General features: G+C 44.5%; 1 protein-coding gene across 2 annotated transcripts in view; it reads left to right on the top strand.

Moving 5' to 3' along the window:
• LOC137415566 (cyclin-dependent kinase 2-associated protein 1-like) overlaps positions 1–22,999 on the top strand; it is a 67,147-nt gene that overhangs the window by 34,320 nt on the left and 9,828 nt on the right. For both annotated transcript variants that reach the window (XM_068101164.2, XM_068101163.2), the window contains one exon: positions 22,787–22,913. In XM_068101164.2, the coding sequence (XP_067957265.1) occupies positions 22,787–22,913 (127 nt within the window). The remainder of the gene's footprint in view (positions 1–22,786; positions 22,914–22,999) is intronic.

Raw genomic sequence — 22,999 nt, 5'->3', positions numbered from 1 at the left:
CTGAGCGGATGGCGCCGCGGCCCGAACTGTTTTTACAATGACTAGACCCGATCCCTTAAACGTGGGCCAAATCGTGCCACAGATATTCAATGGGGAAAAGACAAAGGCGACACGGATGTGAAGAAGAGGAAGACAGAAGTAGGGAATACGAATATAATTTATTTGCTATTTACAACCAAAAGTAACCAAGGAGAAGGAAGGATAATAAAATAATTTACAGAAGAAATCAAAGAGACACAGTGAAAATCGCTAGCTTATCTAAACAGGCTTAATTAATACCCTGGACAGAACAAACAAAGACGGACTCACACGGGGAATTGCAGAGTGGATTGGCTGGAAGGAGGTGGGTGGCTGGAGGGGGAGGAAGGCACGGAGCTGGCTGGAGCTTGATCCCGCACGGGACGTCGGGCTGGACCTCGACGGCCGCCGATGCCACCGATCCTGTCGTGTGCGCGGGGTAACGGGTCGGAGCTGCCTGGTGGAGCCAACGCTGCTGGTGGGGGGTCTGGCGTGACGGGTTCTCTCTCCCTCTCTTGGCTCGCAGGACTCTCTTTTGGCTTGTCTGTGTTCTGATCTCCTCCCTCCTCGACTCTCCTGGGGGCGTCTCCCGCCGGTTATATAAGCCTCACCCTTGACCCTTTTGCGAACCTCCCCCAAACGTTCTCTCTCCGCCCTCTAAAGCCAACCCCTCGTTCTGGGTTGGTCGGCAAGGGCTGGTTCACTCCTCCCCTCTATGACGAGGTGGAGACACGCCCTTCTTCCCCGACCTTACCTCGTGGCCAATGGTGGTTTTGGGGCGATTCGAGCTAGCCCCAGCCAAAGGGCAGTAATGGCGAACGAAGAAAACCGCCCAAATGCAGTTGGCAATTGCAGCAAACCTGGCAAACCTGGCACTTTGAAGATGCCATGTCGGAGGGATCTACTTTATTTAATGCAGTGCAATGGAGTGTCAAATTAATGGAAGACAAGGCCTTACACTAATACACATAATAAGGATATAACTACTGAACAGGGAGATATGGTGTCCTACGTGTATGCTTTATGGAATTAACTACGGGAATGCCCTTTGACCTTTATACAACAACAAATTCAGGAAGGAGGGTGACATTTTACAACAATTCACTACACAACAATAAAAAAAAACAACATTCTCATATCCACAACAATATATTTTTAGATTTTGTTTTCTTTTTACACTTGATACAATAACTCATTTTATTATTAGGTTATTTTATTTTTAAATTATGTCTACGTGTCCATAAGGGAGATAATGGATTCCACCGTCTAAAATAAACCTTTTATCATCATAAGCCCCAAGAGCTTTCTTGTTCACCGTCTCCATATATAATTGATGTCTATAACTTCTTATCGTATTCATTGTTCTGTACAACTCATCCTCCGTCGTTAACATTAAACAGTTATAATAATTGTCAAAGTATATTTCTTCTTTAACAACATTTTTCTTTATTCCTTTCAACTTCTTCATACATATCTCAACGCCATTATCAATACATTTATAGGCATAAGCTTTAGATCTCAATCCTATAAATGCACTCATTACCTTTCCCCCTAATTCGTCTTTAAACTTTCCGATAACCTTTTTATTCTTTGTAGAAAACAATCTATGGTCCGACCTATAATTACTCGTGTCATACGTGTCACTATCATCAAGCATATCTGCATAAACATCTTCGTCTTAATTTCTAATATAAAACTATCCGTATCCATTTAAAGTAGAGAAACATTATCTTGGTATTTCTTCTTCAAATTACCGTAAAGGTAATCATACATTAATAATTTTGATAAATCAAGAACCGTCGTTCCTATGTAAATAGGTTTATTCATTACAATACGCTCCTTTTGTAAATAAATGGCGCCAAAGTTCTCTGAAAACTTAACGTCCCGTATATAACTGGGTTTATTATATAATTTTGATGCTTGTTTCCAAGATGTAACAAGTTGTTTTGTCTATTCCTAAGATTTTCCTTCGTCTTTCCAAATACAGCATCATTCATCAATTTATAAAAAATCTTTCTCAGCATCAGTTTTTGCCTCGGTTCTCCTTTGAGTGTTAAAATCAATATTCGGCTTCATCCAATGACTTTGGTTAAACCTTATAACACTATGAACCTTCGTTACTATCAGTCCTGCTGCTACATATTGGTTCAAGTTCCTTTGGTGTAAAACATAATTTTATTTGTCACATAATGTAGTAAGTAATTTTTCTGTTGGCTTACCTTTTATATTAAATGAACGTTGATAATCACTTAGCCATTCTTTTCTTGGTGCTTCTTTAGTCGGGGCATATTGGCAAATCTTTATGTTTATTATGGAGCTCTTGGGGATATTTACAATTAATCCTTAAATAATACCCAACTTCCGAATCATCCAATTCTTTTTGTGAGGAGGCAATAACGTTATATGAAACCCCTTCATAATATTTCTCATCAACCCATTCAAATCCTCCATAAGGTAGGGCTTGGGACATTGCCCATCCATACAAATTATTAGCATCATTATATATCAGGTAAGAACTATCTTTCATTTTATCATCATCAGGAAGATACTTGTTGTTGGCCTTAGCATATCTCTTAGATCATACTTGTGATATTCCTCCTCGTTTAGCCTCTTCTATCATTAAAAGCATATCTATATCGCTGATTAAATCCAACTTCTGTTTTGTCTTTTTTAGCATATCACTCCAAGCCAATCCAGGAGCGGTGAAGTAGTGGACGGCGTCTAATCCATATGATCGTTTATTATTAATATTATGGCAATCTGTTCTAAAGGTTTCAAAGACGTCGGCCAGTAGTAAGACGTCGGTTTGAAGATATAAATCATGACACTCCCCAAGGTTCTTTATGTTAAACGTTTTCCAAATATTTTGTGCGTGAGCATATTCTTTATCCGTTATATGACATTTATTTAGCTTATTGGAGAAACATTTTTTTGGGGGAAGTTGAGTTTCTTTAAATCTCTCAGGTGAATCCATGTAATCATACGGGCATATCCCTTTTTGTGATAAGAGTTCAAGTTCTTTATGATCTGATATATACTCCGAAAGACGATGAAAGTTTTAAATATTTGATGCCAAGGTAGATAATGGACTTGCCAAAAATTTAAATGAGTCAAGAAACCTGATGTGAGTCGTATCATATATATCTTTATCGTTTTTATAGTCATAACCTATTTTTGTACGGATTGTTTTTGTGAATGAAATGTAGTCCTGATCCGTGGTAAGAATTGCTGAAATGCTCCCAGGTGTCTTTGCCAGTTCATTAATAAATAGATGTGTATCATAATGAGCGTTGTTGTGAAAAAAGACCGGAATGAACGTGGGGATGTATAATTAAGATTACATGCATTATGAGCCGGGCCCTTATATTTCCCGGTGAGATGACAATGATCTCTCACCTTTGGATTCGTATGATCTTTCTCCTCATCAATTTCTTCACCACAAATATGGCAGATGGTATTTGGTTGCTCAAATTCTGTTTCTTCTTCTTTTGTTAGGGGGTTCATCGGTTTATTGGCATCTCTCATTATCGCTCTTAAGCGAACACAGTCCTTTTCTTGTTGATTTACAAACACAGCCGCCGCATCTTCTCCTCTATAAAATTTTAGTTCGTTGTATTCATCACCAATGGATGATTTGATACAATAACAGACACTACAAGGAGTATGTTTTTGATATTTATTCGTGAATGATTTTGTTTCGGATTTTGTTTTGGATTTTATTTTGGGTCTTCTTTTGGACATTATTTTGGATTTTAAAGAAGCGTCATCTACTTTTTCAAGAATACATTCAAAGTCGGCATATATCACAACCGGGTGTTTTATAGATTTTGTGAAATTTTCGAATTTTATGGATGAACCCTTTGGCGCCGGATCAGATACGGTGGCCGGATGTTTACTACAGCATTTTTAATGGTTGTGTATTCTTTCTCGCTTATTAAAGAAGTTGAGGCACCGCCTACAGAGGTATTTTTTACCATTATGTTTACTTAATTGTGTAGAAACTAATTTTTCTAAATTTTTGATATAAGCATAATGTGAATTTCCCTTATCGTCATTATAATATAAAAGGTCAATAAATGGTTCGTCATATTTATAGTTATCCGAAAGCCCCCCAATATGCTGAATTTTGTTTGTGGGCGATAACCCAAATACTTTAATAACTAGATTATTCATCTTTTCAAATTTAGGAATATCACTCATTGGCATTGGAAATGTTAGACCTTCAACATTTAACGTATTCTCATATTTCTTATAATGCGATACCCTTTCGGCATTCCATTTAGGAGGATGAAGGTGTACAAGAACGGCCCATAGAAAACATTTATTATCTTAGTTTTGAATATTAGTAACCGCCTTTTTATTTTTAATAACCTTCGGTAAATCAATGTAAGAAGAAGCGTTTAGGGGATCTGATTTTCCAACGCGTATATTGATGTAAAGTATTTTAGCAATAGTATATCCACTACCCACAAGTACCTGATCTACGGCTTGTTCCTGGTTTATAAGTACGTCATAAACGTCTGTTAATAAGAATTCCCGAAGTGATGTGATAAAGTAAGGTCGTGTACTGATCGTGTACTGCCTCAGATACTGATTTTGGTTTTGGGGGTGCTAAATTAAAAACCCTTACTTTAGTATATTCCTTAAATATCCCATCAAAGTTTGAAAAAGAGTACCCGAGCAACTTTATGTGTTTTTGTGATTTAAGATGAGCGGGAAAGCTTCTCTTAAAGACGGACTTTTTACAAACGCTACAATATTTTTCAACTCCTTCAAGTGGGGCGTTAACACCACTTTTATTAGAGTATTTCCACATCTTCGCGTGTTTGCGCGATTTAAGATGTTCGCGAAAGCTTATCTTCAAGACTGGCTCATTACAAACGTCACAATATTTTCTTTCTGGTTCAAGCGGGACCATCATTTGTAGCTCTTTAGCTGTGTTTGGGGGTGCACTCATGAATTTATAATGTTTATAATCACGTTTACAAACGTAGCAATATACCATTTTAATAGGGGTATGTTTCTTTAAACTAAAATCTTTTTTTTTTGACTTCCTTTTTTTTTTTTACCTCAAAATGTTGGTTGTTATAATTGTTTCATTATGTTAAACATTGGAAATTTGGGATAATCGAGAAAATCAGGAAATCGGAACCTGAAATTTATATTTAATAATCTTGTATATAAATGACAAAATCTATTATTACACAAATATTATGTATCATGACCTCATTCTCCATTATGAATCTTTGTACACCGCAGCTAAATGATAACATTGACCTTGTTATTCACCGTTATTTTCCCTGTTGTTGTGCGTGTGATTGTGCTAGTACTCATGATTCTCGTCGTTATCTTCGCCATGTTGAAGCCCCCAACCCCAACCCCCTGTGTTGTGCGAAGGATGTGGATTATGGTGATTGTAACGGGGATCATCACGACGATTACGATGGTCGCAATGATTTTGACTGCAATGATGATAATGATAATGATAATCACATTACCGATAATCACATTACTGAGTACTGCAAGTCCGTAACCCTACCCGAATGCTGTAAAGACCCCATTACTTGTATGAAATAGGTTAGTGGTATAGATGCAACTACTAGCGTTAATGTTAATATGGTAGATTTGGGAAAATGTGAAAATCGAGAAAATGTGAAAATCGAGAAAATGTGAAAATCGAGAAAATGTGAAAATCGAGAAAATGTGAAAATCGAGAAAATGTGAAAATCGAGAAAATCACAAAATCGTGAAAATCGAGAAAAATGACAAATCGGAAATTTTAGCCATTTTGCAAATTTTGGGAAATCGTAAAAATGACAAATCGGGAAAATCTGAAATTTTGGAAATTTGGGAAAAATTGTGAAAATCAGAAATTAAATAAATGAATAATTTTTAAAATAATTAATTAATTAACTCACTTCCGTGCTCTGCCCCAGCTCTCTCAATATTATACTACACACACACACACACACACACACACACACACACACACACACACACACACACACACACGAAAAAAGCAATCAGATTGCAGACCCTTGCCAGTACATGTTTTGTATGGTGTAGTTTGTGTGTCAAATAAATGGAAGGTCTAACTGGTGTTTTTGTAAACGTCAAAGATTTGAGTTGTGTGGGGCCTTTGGGGTCATAAAGAGTCTTTGAGGTCTGAGTTCTTAAATTGTCTAAGACTCTAAGGGCTCTTAAATTATCTTGGGGGTGTAAGGGATCTTGGTGGTCTAAAGGGTCTTGGGGCTATTTAAATGGTCTTGGGGGTATTAAATGGTCTTGGTGGTATTAAATGGTCTTGGGGGTATTAAATGGTATAAGGCGTCTTAAGGGGATCTCAAAGTATATAAAGGGTCTAATCTTATTATAATAGAGCAAACGTATATGGTTATGTATGTCGCTATGTTTATATGCGACGAAAACGTCTTCTTCTTCTTCAAATAAAATTACCACCCTCTTCATTAACCTTCTTAATTGCGTTAAGACTGCTGAGTCCCTCAGACCTTTGACGACCCTTTAATTCCACCAAGACCCCTGAAGACCCAAAATACCCTGAAGACGCCTAAAGACCCAAAATACCCTTCAAGGCCCTGAGGCTCAAAAAGACCCTAAATACCCAAAAGACCCCAAAGACCCAAAACACCCCGAAGACCCAAAACGCCCCGAAGACCCAAAACGCCCCGAAGACCCAAAACGCCCCGAAGACCCAAAATGTCCCGAAGACCCAAAACGCCACGAAGACCCAAAACACCCCAAAACACACTGAAGACCCAGAACACCCAAAACACCCCGAAGACCCAAAGACCAAGAGGAACCAAAAGACCCTTAAGACCCAAAAGCCCCTGAAGACCCCGAATACCCAAAAGACACCAAGACCCATAAGACCCAAAAGCCTCTGAAGACACCAATGACCCAAAAGACCCAAAACACCTCAAAGACCCAAAATACCCTTAAAGGCCCAGAGGACCAAAAGACCCTGAAGACCCAAAACACCATGAAGACCCAAAAGACACTGAAATGGTCAAAGATGCCTACCCCTCTGAAACGACGTATGGTGAGGTGCACGGAGCACGCTGAGTCACGCTAGTGTAATCAATACACCTACTCGTGTACTATGAGGGCAAACAGACCCTCTGGCGAGTGTAGTAATAATTTGTATGACACACACAAGGAATAAAGACCATCGGAACCTTGACACAGGATGCACATATAACATAGACACGAAATACCTCAATTACCCGTGTCAGAGCTGAATTCATTTGGTGAGATAGGGTAGAGGAGTAGAGGAAGGAGGAAGAGGAGTAGAGGTGTGCTTGCGAAGAGTCAATGCCCATCCACAAAGGTTGGTTTTTAGGAAATTTATTAATTATCGGGAGAAGAAAACGGTTTGATAAGCACAGATTACATACAAAGTGTCAGAGTTTGTTCACTTGGTTACAGGATACAGTAAATTTAACAGCATTACAGAGCCGAGCAAACAGAACCTTCTTCTCCTCTTTCCAGCTTTCTCTCTCTTTTATAATGCAAAAGTCCATTGAAGTCCGCTCAAGGGAACGGTGTGTTCAATTCTTCTCAGGCATTCTGATCCCACATCTGGTTTTGCCAAGCACAAGAGAACCATGTCAAAATGAAAGATGTGTTGGAGCGAAAATTACCCCTTGGGTAACTTTCTCCTGTCGAATAATTTGGCAGTGATTTCACTGCAGTGTCTCCTTTGGATTGCATTCAAAGCATGACGAATGTTTTTTTTTTTTTTTTTTTTTTTTTTTTTTTGTATACTGAATCGAGGCTCGTGAAAGAGCTAACATTTATTTCACAAACAAATCAACCAGACAAACAAAATATACAAAAAGAGGGAGCGGAAGACAAGATGGGGAGAGAAGGGGAAGCACACAACCACAACATTTGAGAGCAGGGAGAAGTGTGGGAGGGAGAGGGCTTAGGGGCAGGAGGCGTGGGAGGGGGAGGGGGGGGAGAGGTATAAAACACAAGGGGACCGAAATTAGCGGGGGTAGAAACGATCAAGGTTTTGGATGGGGGAGGATAAGAGATGGTGGTGAACAGCTGTTTTAAAGACCTGGAGGGTGGAGTGGGATTTAAGAGAGTGAGGGAGTTTGTTCCAGAGGCGGGAGAAAAGAGGAATGAAGGAGTGAAGGTGAGCAGAAAGTCTTGATTTTGGCAGTTTAACCATAAGAGGGTTGCAGGCAGATCTTGTGCGACCTGTAGGAATATTTGGGGGACAGAGCCCAGAGAGGGCTGGGGGGGCAAGGCCAGAGAGGAGTCGGTAGAAGACGGAAAGACCACCAACCTGCCTGCGGTGAGTGAGTGAAAGGCCCTTGGAGTTAGCTTCATCGCGGGAGATTCCAATGATTCTGAACGCTTTGGTTTCAACACTGTGAAGACGGGCTAGGTGTGAGGCAGGAGCACCAGACCAGAGGGGAGAGCAGTATTCCATAGAGCTGCGGATGAAAGCCTTGTATGTGGTGAGGAGCTCAGGTGTGCCAAGGAAGGACTTCGCACGACGGAGGATGCCCAGTCGGCGACTGGCTTTGGAGGCCAGATTTGAAATGTGGTTTTCCCAGGAAAGATCATGGCAAATAGTGAGACCCAAAAGCTTGAGTGACAGAACTTCTTGGAGAGGATTATTCAGAAAGTGGATGGGAGGGTTTTCCAGTCGGTCTTTTCGGAGAGACATCGTAAGAGTGTGAGATTTATCAGGATTGAAAGACATGTTCCATTTGTTTGCCCAGTCTGTGATTTTGTCCAGGTCTGCAGAGAGTGAGGAGGCTGCAGACTGCCGATCTGAGGGATGAGGAATGGAGCGACAGAGAGTAGAGTCGTCAGCAAAGAGATAGAGAGGATTTTCAAGAGAGTCAGAGAGATCATTGATGAAGACCAGAAAAAGCACAGGGCCCAGAACACTGCCTTGGGGAACTCCAGCCTGAACAGGAAGAGGAGATGAGAGAAACCCATTCAGGGCCACACGTTGACTACGACCAGAGAGGACGTCCGCCAGCCATGCGTGGAGATTTCCATGGATACCAAAGGAGGAGAGTTTGGTGAGCAGAGCAGGGTGCCAGACCTTATCGAAGGCACGTGAAATGTCAAGGGAGACAGCTCGAATTTCCTGTTTGGCGTTGAGGACCTCCATCCATTGTTGAGAAAGCAGAAGCAGCATGTCCAGAGTAGAGTGACCAGGTCTGAAACCAAATTGTTGATCAGAGATCAAGCCATTGGAGAAGAGGAAAGATTTCATATCTGAAGCAATGATGGATTCCATGACTTTGCTGATAATTGGGAGAAGGCTGATTGGTCTGTAGTTGCTGGGATCTGTTTTTGCACCTTTTTGTGCAAAGCGGTGATGTTGGCTGATTTCCAAGCAGATGGCAGATGACTGTGAGCAAAAGAGAGGGTGAAGAGAACAGAAAGAGGGAGTGAAAGAGCGGAAGAACATGATTTTAGGACCCGTGGGCTGATGCCGTCAGGACCAGTTGCAGAATCAGAGTCGAGGGTTGACAGAAACTTTTCCACCTTGTCAGGAGGAAAGGACACAGAGTCCAGGAGCAGCTGGGTACGACTGGGTACGGTGGGTACAGAGAGGGATGGGTTTGGGACACAAGATTTAGAGGCAAACACAAGAGTTGAGGCATTCAGCTTTTTCACGTGCGGAGTCAGCCGTTAAGCCGTTTGAGGTGAGGGAGGGGATGGAGGGGGAACAAACACCAGAAACAGATTTGACCAGACGCCACCAGGATTTGGAAGAGGGAGACAGATAAGAGAGTTCGGTCTTGAGAACGGTGAGATATTGTTTCCTGGCTCTCCTGAGGGTGGACACACACTTGTTTCGGGCTTTGTGAAAGGAAATGAGATTTCCTTCCGTTGGATTTGCTTTCCAGGAGACGAAAGCAAGTTGTTTCAGGGCAACAGCCTCACCACAAGATTCCGTGTACTATGGACGGGAGGAAGGGTATGACAACTGAAGACGAGATGGGATAAATCTGTGCATGAGAGAGAGCAATTTACTTTGAAAGAATTCCCAGGATGAGTTGATGTCAGAGGCGGTAGAGATGGGAGACCAGTCCAGATGATTGATGGCTGCTTGAAGACCGTGCCAGTTGGCCTGAGTGAAATGCCAGACTCGTCGACGCTGACGAGGCTCTCTGAGAATGGTCAGAGAGATGTCCACTTTGACAAGCACATGATCAGATGAGCCGATTGGAGCAGAAGAAGAGCAGCAGACATTTTCAGGGAAGTTTGTCATAACCAAATCCAGAAGAGAAGATGCTCCGTTGACTGAGATCCGGGTCGGGAAATTGACAGATTGTGTCAGTCCCAGTGAGTCGCAGAAGTCCTTTGCTAAAGAGCCATGGCTGGTGAGAGAGGTACCCACACCCAGCCAACTGGCATGGTGACAATTGAAATCACCACATATGAGGAAGAGAGAGTTGGGATGGGTAGATAGAAGTTGGTCCATATTATCAGACAGCGAGATGTAGATGGAGTCATTGCTGTTTGGTGGACGGTACAACACACATATGAACAAAAGGTGGGAGCGAAGGGGAAGCCGTAGCCAAAGGTATTCCTGGGGGTGAGGTGGAGAGAGGGCAGTGGAGGGCGAGTGAGGAAGAGAGTTTTTTATAAAGATAGCAACCCCACCTCCAGGACGAGGCTCAGGTCTATCATACCGGAGGAGGGAGTAACCTGGGAGAGATACCAAGGCATCGGAGACATCATGAAGGAGGAAAGTTTCTGTTAAGCAGATCACATCTGGTTTGTCAGAAGCAACCTGTATGGAGAGGTCAGTCAAGTTTGAGCGAAGGCCCCGGATGTTTGAGGTCCATACCGTTAATGAAGAGGAAGGGGGAGCATCGGGTCCAGAACAGGGGGGGTGGGGGGGGAGGGGTAGGGTAAGATGTGGAAGAGGAGGAAGAGGTAGGGAGAGCTGTTGAAGGTGTGTCAGAGATTTCAGAATAGCTTGGAGAAAGGGAAGAATGGGGTGGACAAAAGGTTTGATGGAGATTGGGTGAAGCACAGTGAGGTGTTATTTGAGGAGGGGGAAGAGCGAGGCAGAAGGTTGGGGGAGATGAAGGTGAAAGTTGGAAGGGGGAAGAAGCAGGGAGGATGCTTTGAGGAGGAGGGGTGAGAGGGGAGTCTAGGAGGGGAGGAGCGAGGGAGAGTCTCGGAGGGGAGGGGTGTGGGGGGAGTTTAGGAGGGAGGGGAGGGAAGGGGCAAGGGGGGAGATTTGAAAGGGATGGGTGATGGGGAGGATTTGGAGGGGAGGGGTGAGATTGGATTTTGAAAAGTGTACGATTCATGGGAAACGAACATTTTTTGCAAAATGAGTTTGAGACCTTCGAGTCAAAAATACGTTTGAGGACACTGGAGGAGGGGTGGAGTTCTGGATAGTTTAGGGAATGTAGAAAGGAGGAACTGTAAGAGATGGTATTATATATATATTTTTGGAATGAATAGATTTGGTGAGCAAGACGAAAGCATCCTTTTGTAGGAAAAGAAGAAAAGGGTGTTATAATATATGAGAGAAAATAGTTGTTCAGGGGAGAGATTATACATTTCTAACCACGTGATCGCGTGATCGCGAACGAAGAACGAACGAACAAATAAGAACAAATAAACGAATAAGACCGAGGAAGGAAATATTTTTTGGGTTATTTTTTTTGAGTAGAGATATTAAACAAGGAGGTATGGGGTGAACGACTCGGACGAAACAGAGAACGAAAATAATTGCAGCGCATTCGACGAATCGCTGAGAGAAAAACAAAACCACAAGGTCGGAGACGGTACGGTAGCCTAAGCCTACGAGTACTAGGCCGCAGAATACTCGATACGCATTAACCAACGATTGTGTATACATGTACGAAAAATTAGCACCGAAAATTTTCCAAAAGATACGCAATAGGTACATACACCGAAAGATAGATACAGTCTCGACAAAAACACAATTGAGAAAGATCACTTAGCTTCGAAAGCGTGAGCGCATGGAACAGCTTCGAAAAGACGTGACCTCGCCGTGATCTCAAAATACAAGATTTCACTTACAAGAAAGATGCATGACCAGGAAAAAGAATTTGCTCAGCACAGTTTCCAGCTCCACAGTTCCCAGCTCAAGAATACATTTTCCATATGTGCTTTTTCAGAGTATTTTATACAACATTCATATTTCTAAGGGAAACTTATCCAACAAGATAGTATTAATTAATTCGGATTAATTAATTCATGGAGAAGTCCCACTTCTACACCCGACTACAGCCACGGATGCTGTAACAACCAGAGCGAAAGGGGGGTGAAGAGGGGTTATTGTTGGTATAAAGAAAATGGGAATGGTGTACGATCAATTTGATGTCCAGGAGTGGAGAGTGGGATTGAAGAGCCTTGGCAAGGCAGTACCCCAAATGTGAGAAAAGCGGTAGTTTTTTTATTTATTTATTTTGTATACAAGAACGAGGCTCGTGAAAGAGCTAACATTAATCACACAGAGACAAACCGACGAATAAAACATATAACATGGGGAGCGGTAGACAAGATGGGGTAAGAGGGGGAGGAACACAAACACAACATCTGAGAGCAGGGACATCGAGAGATCTGTGGGAGGGAGAGGGCTTTGGAGGGAGGGAAGGCATGGGAAGGGGGGGGGGGGGGGGGGTGGGAGAGGTATAAAACATATGGACACTGCCAGGACTTCCAGGAAAGAAGTTGGAATTTCAAACAAGGTGGATCTGGGGTGAATTAGCGGGGGTAGAAAAGATCAAGGTTTTGGATGGGGAAAGATAAGAGATGGTGGTGAACAGCTGTTTTAAAGACCTGGAAGGAGGAGTGGGATTGAAGGGAGTGTGGGAGTTTGTTTCAGAGGCGGGAGAAAAGAGGAATGAAAGAGTGAAGGTGAGCAGAGAGCCGAGATTTCGGCAGTTTAACCATCAGAGGGTTGCTGGCAGATCTTGTGCGACCTGTAGGAATATTTGGGGGACAAAGCACAGAGAGAGCTGGGGGAGCAAGGCCTGAGAGGAGTCGGTAGAAGACAGAAAGACCACCTACCTGCCTGTGGTGAATGAGTGAAAGGCCCTTGGAGATAGCTTCATCACGGGAGATTCCAATGATTCTGAAAGCTTTGGTTTCAACAGCGTGAAGCCGAGCTAGGTGTGAGGCAGGAGCACCGGCCCATAGGGGAGAACAGTATTCCATTGAGCTGCGGATGAAAGCCTTGTATGTGGTGAGGAGCTCAAGTGTGCCGAGGAAGGACTTCACACGACGGAGGATGCCCAGTCGGCGACTGGCTTTGGAGGCCAGCTTGGAAATGTGGTTTTCCCAAGAAAGATCATGGCAGATAGTGAGACCCAAAAGCTTGAGCGACAGAACTTCTTGGAGAGGATTGTTGAGAAAGTAGATGGGAGGGTTGTCCAGTCGAGCTTTTCGGAGAGACATAGTAAGAGTGTGAGATTTGTCAGGATTGAAAGACATGTTCCACTTGTTTGACCAGTCTGTGATTTTGTCCAGGTCTTCAGAGAGTGAGGAGGCTGCAGACTGCCGATCTGAGGGAAGAGGAATGGAGCGGCAGAGAGTGGAGTCATCAGCAAAGAGATAGAGAGGATTTTCCAGAGAGTCGGAGAGATCATTGATAAAGACCAGAGAAAGCAAAGGGCCCAGAACACTGCCTTGGGGAACTCCAGCCTGAACAGGAAGGGGAGATGAGAGAAATCCATTCAGGGCCACACATTGTCTACGACCAGAGAGGAAGTCCGCAAGCCATGCATGGAGATTTCCATGGATACCATAGGAGGAGAGTTTGGTGAGCAGAGCTGGGTGCCAGACCGTATCGAAGGCATGTGATATGTCAAGGGAGACGGCTGATTTCCTGTTTGGCATTGAGGACCTCCATCCATTGTTGAGACAGCAGAAGCAGCATGTCCAGAGTAGAATGACCTGGTCTGAATCCAAATTGATGATCGGAGATCAAGCCATTGGAGAAGAGGAAGGATTTGATATCCGAAGCAATGATGGATTCCATGACTTTGCTCATAATTTGGAGCAGGCTGATTGGTCTGTAGTTGCAAGGATCTGTTTTTGCACCTTTTTTGTGTAAAGCGGTAATGTTTGCTGATTTCCAAGATGCTGGCAGATGACCTTGAGGAAAAGAGAGGGTGAAAAGAACAGAGAGAGGGTGAGATAGAGTGGCAGAGCAGGATTTTAGGACCCGTGGGCTGATGCCGTCTGGTCCAGTTGCAGAATCAGAGTCGAGGTTTGACAAAAACTCCTCCACCTTGTCAGGAGAGAAGGACACAGAGTCCAGGAGCAGTTGGGCTCGAATGGGTAAGGTGGGAACAGAGAGAGATGGGTTTGGGACACAAGATTTTGAGGCAAACAGAGTTGAGGCATTCGGCTTTGTCACGTGCGGTGTCAACTGTGTAGCCATTTGAGGTAAGGGAGGGGATGGAGGGGGAACAAACACAAGAAACGGATTTGACCAGACGCCATCAGGATTTGGCGGAAGGAGACAGGGTTGAGAGTTTTTTGAGTTTGAGAGTTTCTCAGTTTTTTGAGTTTTTTGAGAGACAGGTTCACAGAGTGCAGTGAATCTAAATTTTGTGTGTTTAACGAGGACTGGTTACTGAAAGAACACGTGCATCTTATTGTTTTTAGGGAGGGTTGATGGAGCTGAGAGAGAATGGATAGCTAGTTTGGAGAAGGTGGTTAAAATTTCACAAAATTGAAGAGACAATGGTCATGCCGGGGCACCTGCCAATAGAGGAGAGCAACTCAATTGTGCTATAAGCAAGGACCTTGCAGGCTTGTCATCCTGATTTTTGAAGCAACTCGAAACACCTGCTCCTTTCAATAGTAGCCTGGCTTGTGGAGAAGGTGGGGATAGTGGGGGAGTTGAACTCTTCCACTATTGAACCTAAAGTGGGATTAATTGGTACGATACATTTTGTGCCATGGCTAATAATACCCAGTCTGCAGCAGGGAGAGTAAACAACTTGTACTGTGTCATGTGTACAGGCAAAAAGTGTCTGCCACACCCTCCCCACCCTTTGCAAGGCCATCTTTTTTTGTGCCCATTACCTGACCCTGGGTACTACCAGCACGTATGCGATTTCTTTTATTATGCACTAACAGGAACACATTGTGCTTTTAGTTTTACATGAATTGACTTGGACCAGTGTGTACGGTGTGTACCCTGGATTAGAATAGGTACTACCAGCACGTATGCGATTTCTTTTATTATGCACTAACAGGAACACATTGTGCTTTTAGTTTTACATGAATTGACTTGGACCAGTGTGTACGGTGTGTACCCTGGATTAGAATAGGATATCCGTGCGGGTCGTAAGAGGCGACTAAAGCCTCAGGAAGGGCATCCGGCCATAAAAAACATTGCCTCAAAAAGAGAACCATGACAATTACAACTACATATGGGCAGGGTACAGCCCGAAGTGGAGATCGGTTTCTGAGGTTTGGGACATGGAATGTAGGGACAATGACAGGGAGATCAGGAGAAGTGGTGGAAGTATTGGTCAGAAGAAGAGTGGACATATGTTGTGTGCAAGAGACGAGATGGAAGGGAAGTGGTGTGAGAATGGTGAAGGGTAGGCAGGGACAGAAATACAGGTTTGTGTGGCAAGGGGTGCCCGGAGGGCGTTTATGGTGATGGTGTCCTGTTTTCTGAGGAGTTTGTAGACAGTGTGGTGAGTGTGACCAGAGTGAGTGATAGGTTGATGATGGTGAAAATGATGATTGGAAAGCTCTTGGTGAACGTCATCTCGGGATATGCTCCGCAGGTTGGTCGGAGCGATGAAGAGAAGGACAAGTTCTGGTGTGCGATAGAAAAGCTGATGGAAAACGTGAAAGATGAGGAAGTTGTTGTGGTAGGAGGAGACCTAAATGGACATGTGGGAAGGAGTATGGACGGTTTTGAGGGAGTTCATGGGGGTTATGGATATGGTGTGAGAAATGGAGAAGGTGAAAGGATTTTGGAGTTTGCTGATGGAGCTGATTTGTTGATTTGTAATACTCAGTTCCAGAAAGGGGATAATAAGCTTGTTACATACATGTCAGGTGGGTCGACAACAACTGTTGACTACCTGATGGTGCGTAGGCGAGATAGGGGGCACCTCCGGGACACAAAGGTGATCCCGGGGGAAGAGGCTGTTTCACAGCACCACTTGGTTGTCTGCGACATAAGGGTGAAAGGTGCGAGGAGAGCTCGGCGGGTGAAGTACCAACCGAGAATGAAGGTGTGGAGGTTGAAAGAGGTTACAGTAAGGGAGGCATTAAAAGAGAGGCTGTCGGGTCGAGGATGATGTGGTTGAGCTTGAAAGTGGTTGGATGTCAATGAAAGATAGTCTGTTTGGAGCCGTTGGTGAGGTATGTGGATGGATAAAAGGACCACCGAGGCACTCGGAAACATGGTGGTGGGATGATGAAGTTGGAAAGAGGATTGACGAGAAGAGGAAGAAGTTCAAGGAGTGGCAGAAGGCGAAGGGTACGGGAGCAGAAAAAGCAGAGCATGAAAGTTATAAGGCAGCCAAGAAGGCTGCAAAGAAAGAGGTAGCAAAGGCGCAGGAGACATGTCGGAAAATGTTCGGAGAACGCTTGGATTCGGAAGAGGGTCAGAGAGCAGTATTCAGGATTGCAAAGCAGATAGCGAAAGAGAGGTGTGATGTGATGGGGGTGAGTTGCTTGAAGGATGAAGTGGGACAAATCGTTATGGACCCAGATGGAATTAAAGGAAGATGGAAAAGATATATGGAAATGCTGTTGAATACAGAGAATGAATGGGATGGCAACATAGAGAGTAACCCAGTTTTAGGACCGGCAGAGAAGATAACTGAGAAGGAAGTTGAGGAAGCGATAAAAGCAATACAACAACAACATGCATTTTAAAGGCCATTTTCCCTGCTAGAGCGGGGGTTAGCCTTGCGGTCCCCATGACAATCTTCTCCATTTTGCCCTATTTTCTGCATCTCTCCTTGTTAACCCCCTTGCCCGCATTTCTTCTTCCACCATCTTTAGCCAAGTCTTTCTCGGTCTTCCCCGTCTTCTACTTCCTTCTACATTCATTTCCATCACTCTTCTCAACCAGTCACTTTCATCCTTCCTCAACACATGACCAAACCATCTCAACCTGTTCCTCTTCACAGCATCAATCACAGGCTCTATTCCCATCATCTTTCGCAATTCATCATTTGTCTTCCTCTCAACGATACTCCGCACATCCGTCGAACCATTCGCATTTCCACCCTTTCCAACCTTCGTTGCTGCTCTACGTTCATTACCCATGTCTCGCTCCCATAAATCATAACACTTCTCACACATGCAGCATACACCTTTCCCTTCAGCTTCAACGACACACCCCTCATCATCAGCACGCCACTCAATTCCCGAAACTTCTTCCATGCACATCTCACTCGAGCAACCGTTGCCGAGTCTGATCCACCTTCTCCATTCAGCATGTCTCCGAGGTAGCAAAATGTTTTCACACCTTCCAGCTTCATGCCGTCTCCAAGATCCAACTCAACATTTCCTCCATCTGCAGCTCCCTCTGTGCACACCTTACATTTGAATGTAGCTGCCACACTGGTTAAGGACCCTCTCAGACCACTACATTTTTGATGAACCCACTCAGCGCACATTGTACACTGAATGGAGTTCACTCCGACACCCTTCCTACACACAGCACAGGGCCACTTCCCAGTTCTTTTCACCTCACCACATGCTTTACCACTTGCCATCACCTTCGTCTTTCCGATATTCACCTTCAGACCTTTTGTCTCCATACATTCCTTCCACGTGTTCATCTTTTCCTTCAGTCCATCCATACTTTCCGCAATCAACACCAGATCATCTGCATACAACAACTCCCACGGTAAACCCTCCTTTACGTTCTGAGCCAGCACCTCCATCACAGCTGCAAAAAGTAGTGGACTTAGTACCGACCCCTGATGTACTCCCACCTTCACCTCAAACTCACCACTGTTCCCGTCCTTCGTCCTTACAGCTGTGCGCGCTCTTTTGTACATTGCCATCACTACTCTGATCAACCATTCCTCCACTCCTAACTTCCTCAATGCCCATGTCAATACTTTGCGTGGAACCCGATCGAATGCTTTCTCCAGATCAACAAACCCAAGAAACAACTTCTTCCTCTTCTCCATGTACTTCTCCTGCAACTGCCTCACAATGAAAAGCGCATCTGTCGTTCCTCTTCCTGGCATGAATCCAAACTGCATTTCATCGATCTTCACTTTCTTCCTTATCCTCCTCTCCAACACCCTTTCCAATACCTTCATTCCATGCTCCAATAACTTTATCGCTCGGTACGAGCCACACTCCAGAGGGTCACCTTTCCCCTTGTATAGAGGGACGAGGGTGCTCAGTTCCCAATCCACTGGAATGCGGCCTTCTTTCACCACCAGATTACAGATCTCTGTCATTCTCTTCACACCCCAACTTCCTGCTGCCTTCAACATATCTCCCACAACTCCCGTCGGCCCTCCCGCTTTTCTACCCTTCATTGCTTTTATCGCTTCCTCAACTTCCTTCTCGGTTATCTTCTCTGCCGGTCCTAAAACTGGGTTACTCTCTATGTTGCCATCCCATTCATTCTCTGTATTCAACAGCATTTCCATATATCTTTTCCATCTTCCTTTAATTCCATCTGGGTCGACAACGATTTGTCCCACTTCATCCTTCAAGCAACTCACCCCCATCACATCACACCTCTCTTTCGCTATCTGCTTTGCAATCCTGAATACTGCTTTCTGACCCTCTTCCGAATCCAAGCGTTCTCCGAACATTTTCCTACATGCCTCCTGCGCCTTTGCTACCTCTTTCTTTGCAGCCTTCCTGGCTGCCTTATAACTTTCTGCTCTGCTGTTTCTGCTCCCGTACCCTTCGCCTTCTGCCACTCCTTGAACTTCTTCCTCGTCTCGTCAATCCTCTTTCCAACTTCATCATCCCACCACCATGTTTCCGAGTGCCTCGGTGGTCCTTTTGTCCATCCACATACCTCACCAACGGCTCCCAACAGACTAGCTTTCATTGACATCCAACCACTTTCAAGCTCAACCACATCATCCTCGACCCTACTCAGCCTCTCTTTTAATGCCTCCCTTACTGTCACCTCTTTCAACTTCCACACCTTCATTCTTGGTTGGTACTTCACCCGCCGAGCTCTCCTCGCACCTTTCACCCTTATGTTGCAGACAACCAAGTGGTGCTGTGAAACAGCCTCCTCCCCCAGGATCACCTTTGTGTCCCGGAGGTGCCCCCCATCTCGCCTACGCACCATCAGGTAGTCAACGGTTGTCGTCGACCCACCTGACGTGGATGTAACAAGCTTATTATCCTCTTTCTGGAACTGAGTATTACAAATCAACATATCAGCTCCATCAGCAAACTCCAAAATCCTTTCACCTTCTCCATTTCTCACACCATATCCGTAACCCCCATGAACTCCGTCAAAACCATCCATACTCCTTCCCACATGTCCATTTAGGTCTCCTCCGACCACAACAACTTCCTCATCTTTCACGTTTTCCATCAGCTTCTCTATCGCACACCAGAACTTGTCCTTCTCTTCATCGCTTCGACCAACCTGCGGAGCATATCCCGAGATGACGTTCACCAAGAGCTTTCCAATCATCATTTTCACCATCATCAACCTATCACTCACTCTAGTCACACTCACCACACTGTCTACAAACTCCTCAGCAAACAGGACACCAACACCATTCATGCCCTCCGGGCACCCTTGCCACACAAACTTGTATTTCTGTCCCTGCCTACCCTTCACCATTCTCACACCACTTCCCTTCCATCTCGTCTCTTGCACACAACATATGTCCACTCTTCTTCTGACCAATACTTCAACCACTTCTCCTGATATCCCTGTCATTGTCCCTACATTCCATGTCCCAAACCTCAGAAACCGATCTCCACTTCGGGCTGTACCCTGCCCACATGTAGTTGTAATTGTCATGGTTCTCTTTTTGAGGCAATGTTTTTATGGCCGGATGCCCTTCCTGACGCCAACCCTCTTAGTCGTCTCTTACGACACGCAGGGATACGGCGTACCTATTCTTATCCAGGGTACACACTGGGAAACGTTTAAAACATGGAAATCCTGGGGGGTGGGGGGGGGGGGGGGGTTGGGGGTGGGGGGCGGCGTCAGTATCACGGCTGCGGTTTAAACATATTTAGAATAAATATTTAAACAAAACCATGAAAAACAATCTGGGAAAAGTCTCTCAGTGAGAATGTGGATTTGAGAAAGCAGGAGCAGAGGTGAAAGAACAAACGAGATATAGGGGGCGGGGCACAAGTCGAGACGAGGAGGCCGCACGAGACACCAGGCCGCACGAGGCGCGAACAAAGAAACGACTAATTACACACAAATTTGCAACAACTACAAAACCAAAACCAAATAGAAACACACAATAACACATACACAACAAAATACGCAGCGGAAATTTGACAAAGAAACGAACGGGAAAACACTCAAACTTTGATGCCGTGGAGAGATCGAAGCAAGCCTCGTCGCTCGAGGGACCGGAAGCGGAACCCGGAAGCGATAAAAGCAATGAAGAGTAGAAAAGCGGGAGGGCCGACGGGAGTTGTGGGAGATATGTTGAAGGCAGCAGGAAGTTGGGGTGTGAAGAGAATGACAGAGATCTGTAATCTGGTGGTGAAAGAAGGCCGCATTCCAGTGGATTGGGAACTGAGCACCCTCGTCCCTCTATACAAGGGGAAAGGTGACCCTCTGGAGTGTGGCTCGTACCGAGCGATAAAGTTATTGGAGCATGGAATGAAGGTATTGGAAAGGGTGTTGGAGATGAGGATAAGGAAGAAGGTGAAGATCGACGAAATGCAGTTTGGATTTATGCGAGGAAGAGGAACGACAGACGCGCTCTTTATTGTGAGGCAGTGGCAGGAGAAGTACATGGAGAAGAGGAAGAAGTTGTTTCTTGGGTTTGTTGATCTGGAGAAAGCATTCGATAGGGTTCCACGCAAAGTATTGACATGGGCATTGAGGAAGTTAGAAGTGGAGGAATGGTTGATCAGAGTTGTGATGGCAATGTACAATAGAGCGCGCACAGCTGTAAGGACCAAGGACGGGAACAGTGGTGAGTTTGAGGTGAAGGTGGGAGTGCATCAGGGGTCGGTACTAAGTCCACTACTATTTGTAGCTGTGATGGAGGTGCTAGCTCAGACCGTAAAGGAGGGTTTACCGTGGGAGTTGTTGTATGCAGATGATCTGGTGTTGATTGCGGAAAGTATGGATGGACTGAAGGAGAAGATGAACAAGTGGAAGGAATGTATGGAGACAAAAGGTCTGAAGGTGAATATAGGAAAGACGAAGGTGAAGGCAAGTGGTAAAGCATGTGGTGAGGTGGAAAGAACTGGGAAGTGGCCCTGTGCTGTGTGCAGGAAGGGTGTCGGAGTGAACTCCATTCAATGTACAATGTGCGCTGAGTGGGTTCATCAAAAATGTCGTGGTCTGAGAGGGTCATTAACCAGTGTGGCAGCTACATTCAAATGTAAGGTGTGCACAGAGGGAGCTGCAGATGGAGGAAATGTTGAGTTGGATCTTGGAGACGGCGTGAAGATGGAAGGTGTGGAAAACATTTTGCTTATGGGAGCAAAATATCATAAGTGGCCAGACGGAAGCCTCTCAGTGAAAGACGCATGAAAGCCCGCGTGGAGTTTGCAAAAAAGCACCTAAAGGACTCTCAGACTGTGAGAAACAAGATTCTGTGGTCTGATGAAACCAAGCTTGAACTGTTTGGCTTCCGTCTGGCCACTCTGCCATAAAGTCCAGATTGGTGGAGTGTTGCAGTGATGGTTGTCCTTCTGGAAGTTTCTCCCATCTCCACACAGGATCTCTGGAGCTGAGCCAGAGTGACCATCGGGTTCTTGGTCACCTCTCTTACCAAGGCCCTTCTCCCCCGATTGCTCAGTTTGGCCGGGCAAACAGGTCTCGGAAGAGTCCTGGTTGTTCCAAACTTCTTCCATTGAAGAATTATGGAGGCCACTGTGCTCTTGGGAACCTTCAATGCAGCAGAAATGTTTTTTTGTAGGCTTCCCCAGATCTGTGCCTTGACACAATCCTGTCTCTGAGCTCTGCAGGCAGTTCCTTCGACCTCATGGCTTGGTTTTTGCTCTGATATGCATTGTCAACTGTGAGACCTTATATAGACAGGTGTGTGCCTTTCCAAATCATGTCCAATCAATTGAATTTACCACAGGTGAACTCCAATGAAGGTGTCGAAACATCTCAAAGATGATCAAGAGAAATGGGAGGCACCCGAGCTAAATTTCAAGTGTCATAGCAAAGGGTATGAATACTTATGTCAATGTGATATTTCAGTTTTTTATTTTTAATAGATTTGCAAAACTTTCTAAAATCCTGTTTTCTCTTTGTCATTATGGGGTAGTGAGTGTAGATTGATGAGGGAAAAAATGAATTTAAACGATTTCAGCATAAGGCTGCAACATAACAAAATGTGAAAAAAGTGAAGGGGTCTGAATACTTTCTGAATGCACTGTACTGTAGATAACGCAGTATGCTCAATGTTCATAATAGCACACACATTAGCGTTATCACTGCCGAGGAGCAATTACACGTCTGTTATTGGTTAAGCAGTGCTACTGCACAAAGTTGATGTCAAGCTCGCTCTTTGATAATAATGCAATGAAAATACTGCAGAATGTGTGCGTTGTGCAAACTGCGCTTTATTTCACTCATTAGCCTGGCCCTACTGGATCACAGCCCCAAAGCAAGTACGCAGAGCTTCTGGCAGTCATAGAGGAATTGGGGAGAGATGTACGGCCTACGTATGCAGGGAGCAAGTCTGCCACAGAGCGGCTAAAAAGAGGTGAGAGCATATTGTGCATTGTTACCCTTGCCAGAGAGGGTATTTCATTTGAGTCTGTTTGTCCGCACAGAATAAATATGCTTTTC

This window comes from Myxine glutinosa, chromosome 6, assembly GCF_964187855.1.
Source record: "Myxine glutinosa chromosome 6, kmMyxGlut1.1, whole genome shotgun sequence".
In the NCBI taxonomy this organism is placed as follows: domain Eukaryota; kingdom Metazoa; phylum Chordata; class Myxini; order Myxiniformes; family Myxinidae; genus Myxine; species Myxine glutinosa.
The sequence above is the reverse complement of the archived record's forward strand: the minus strand, read 5'-3'. Positions and strand labels throughout refer to the sequence as shown.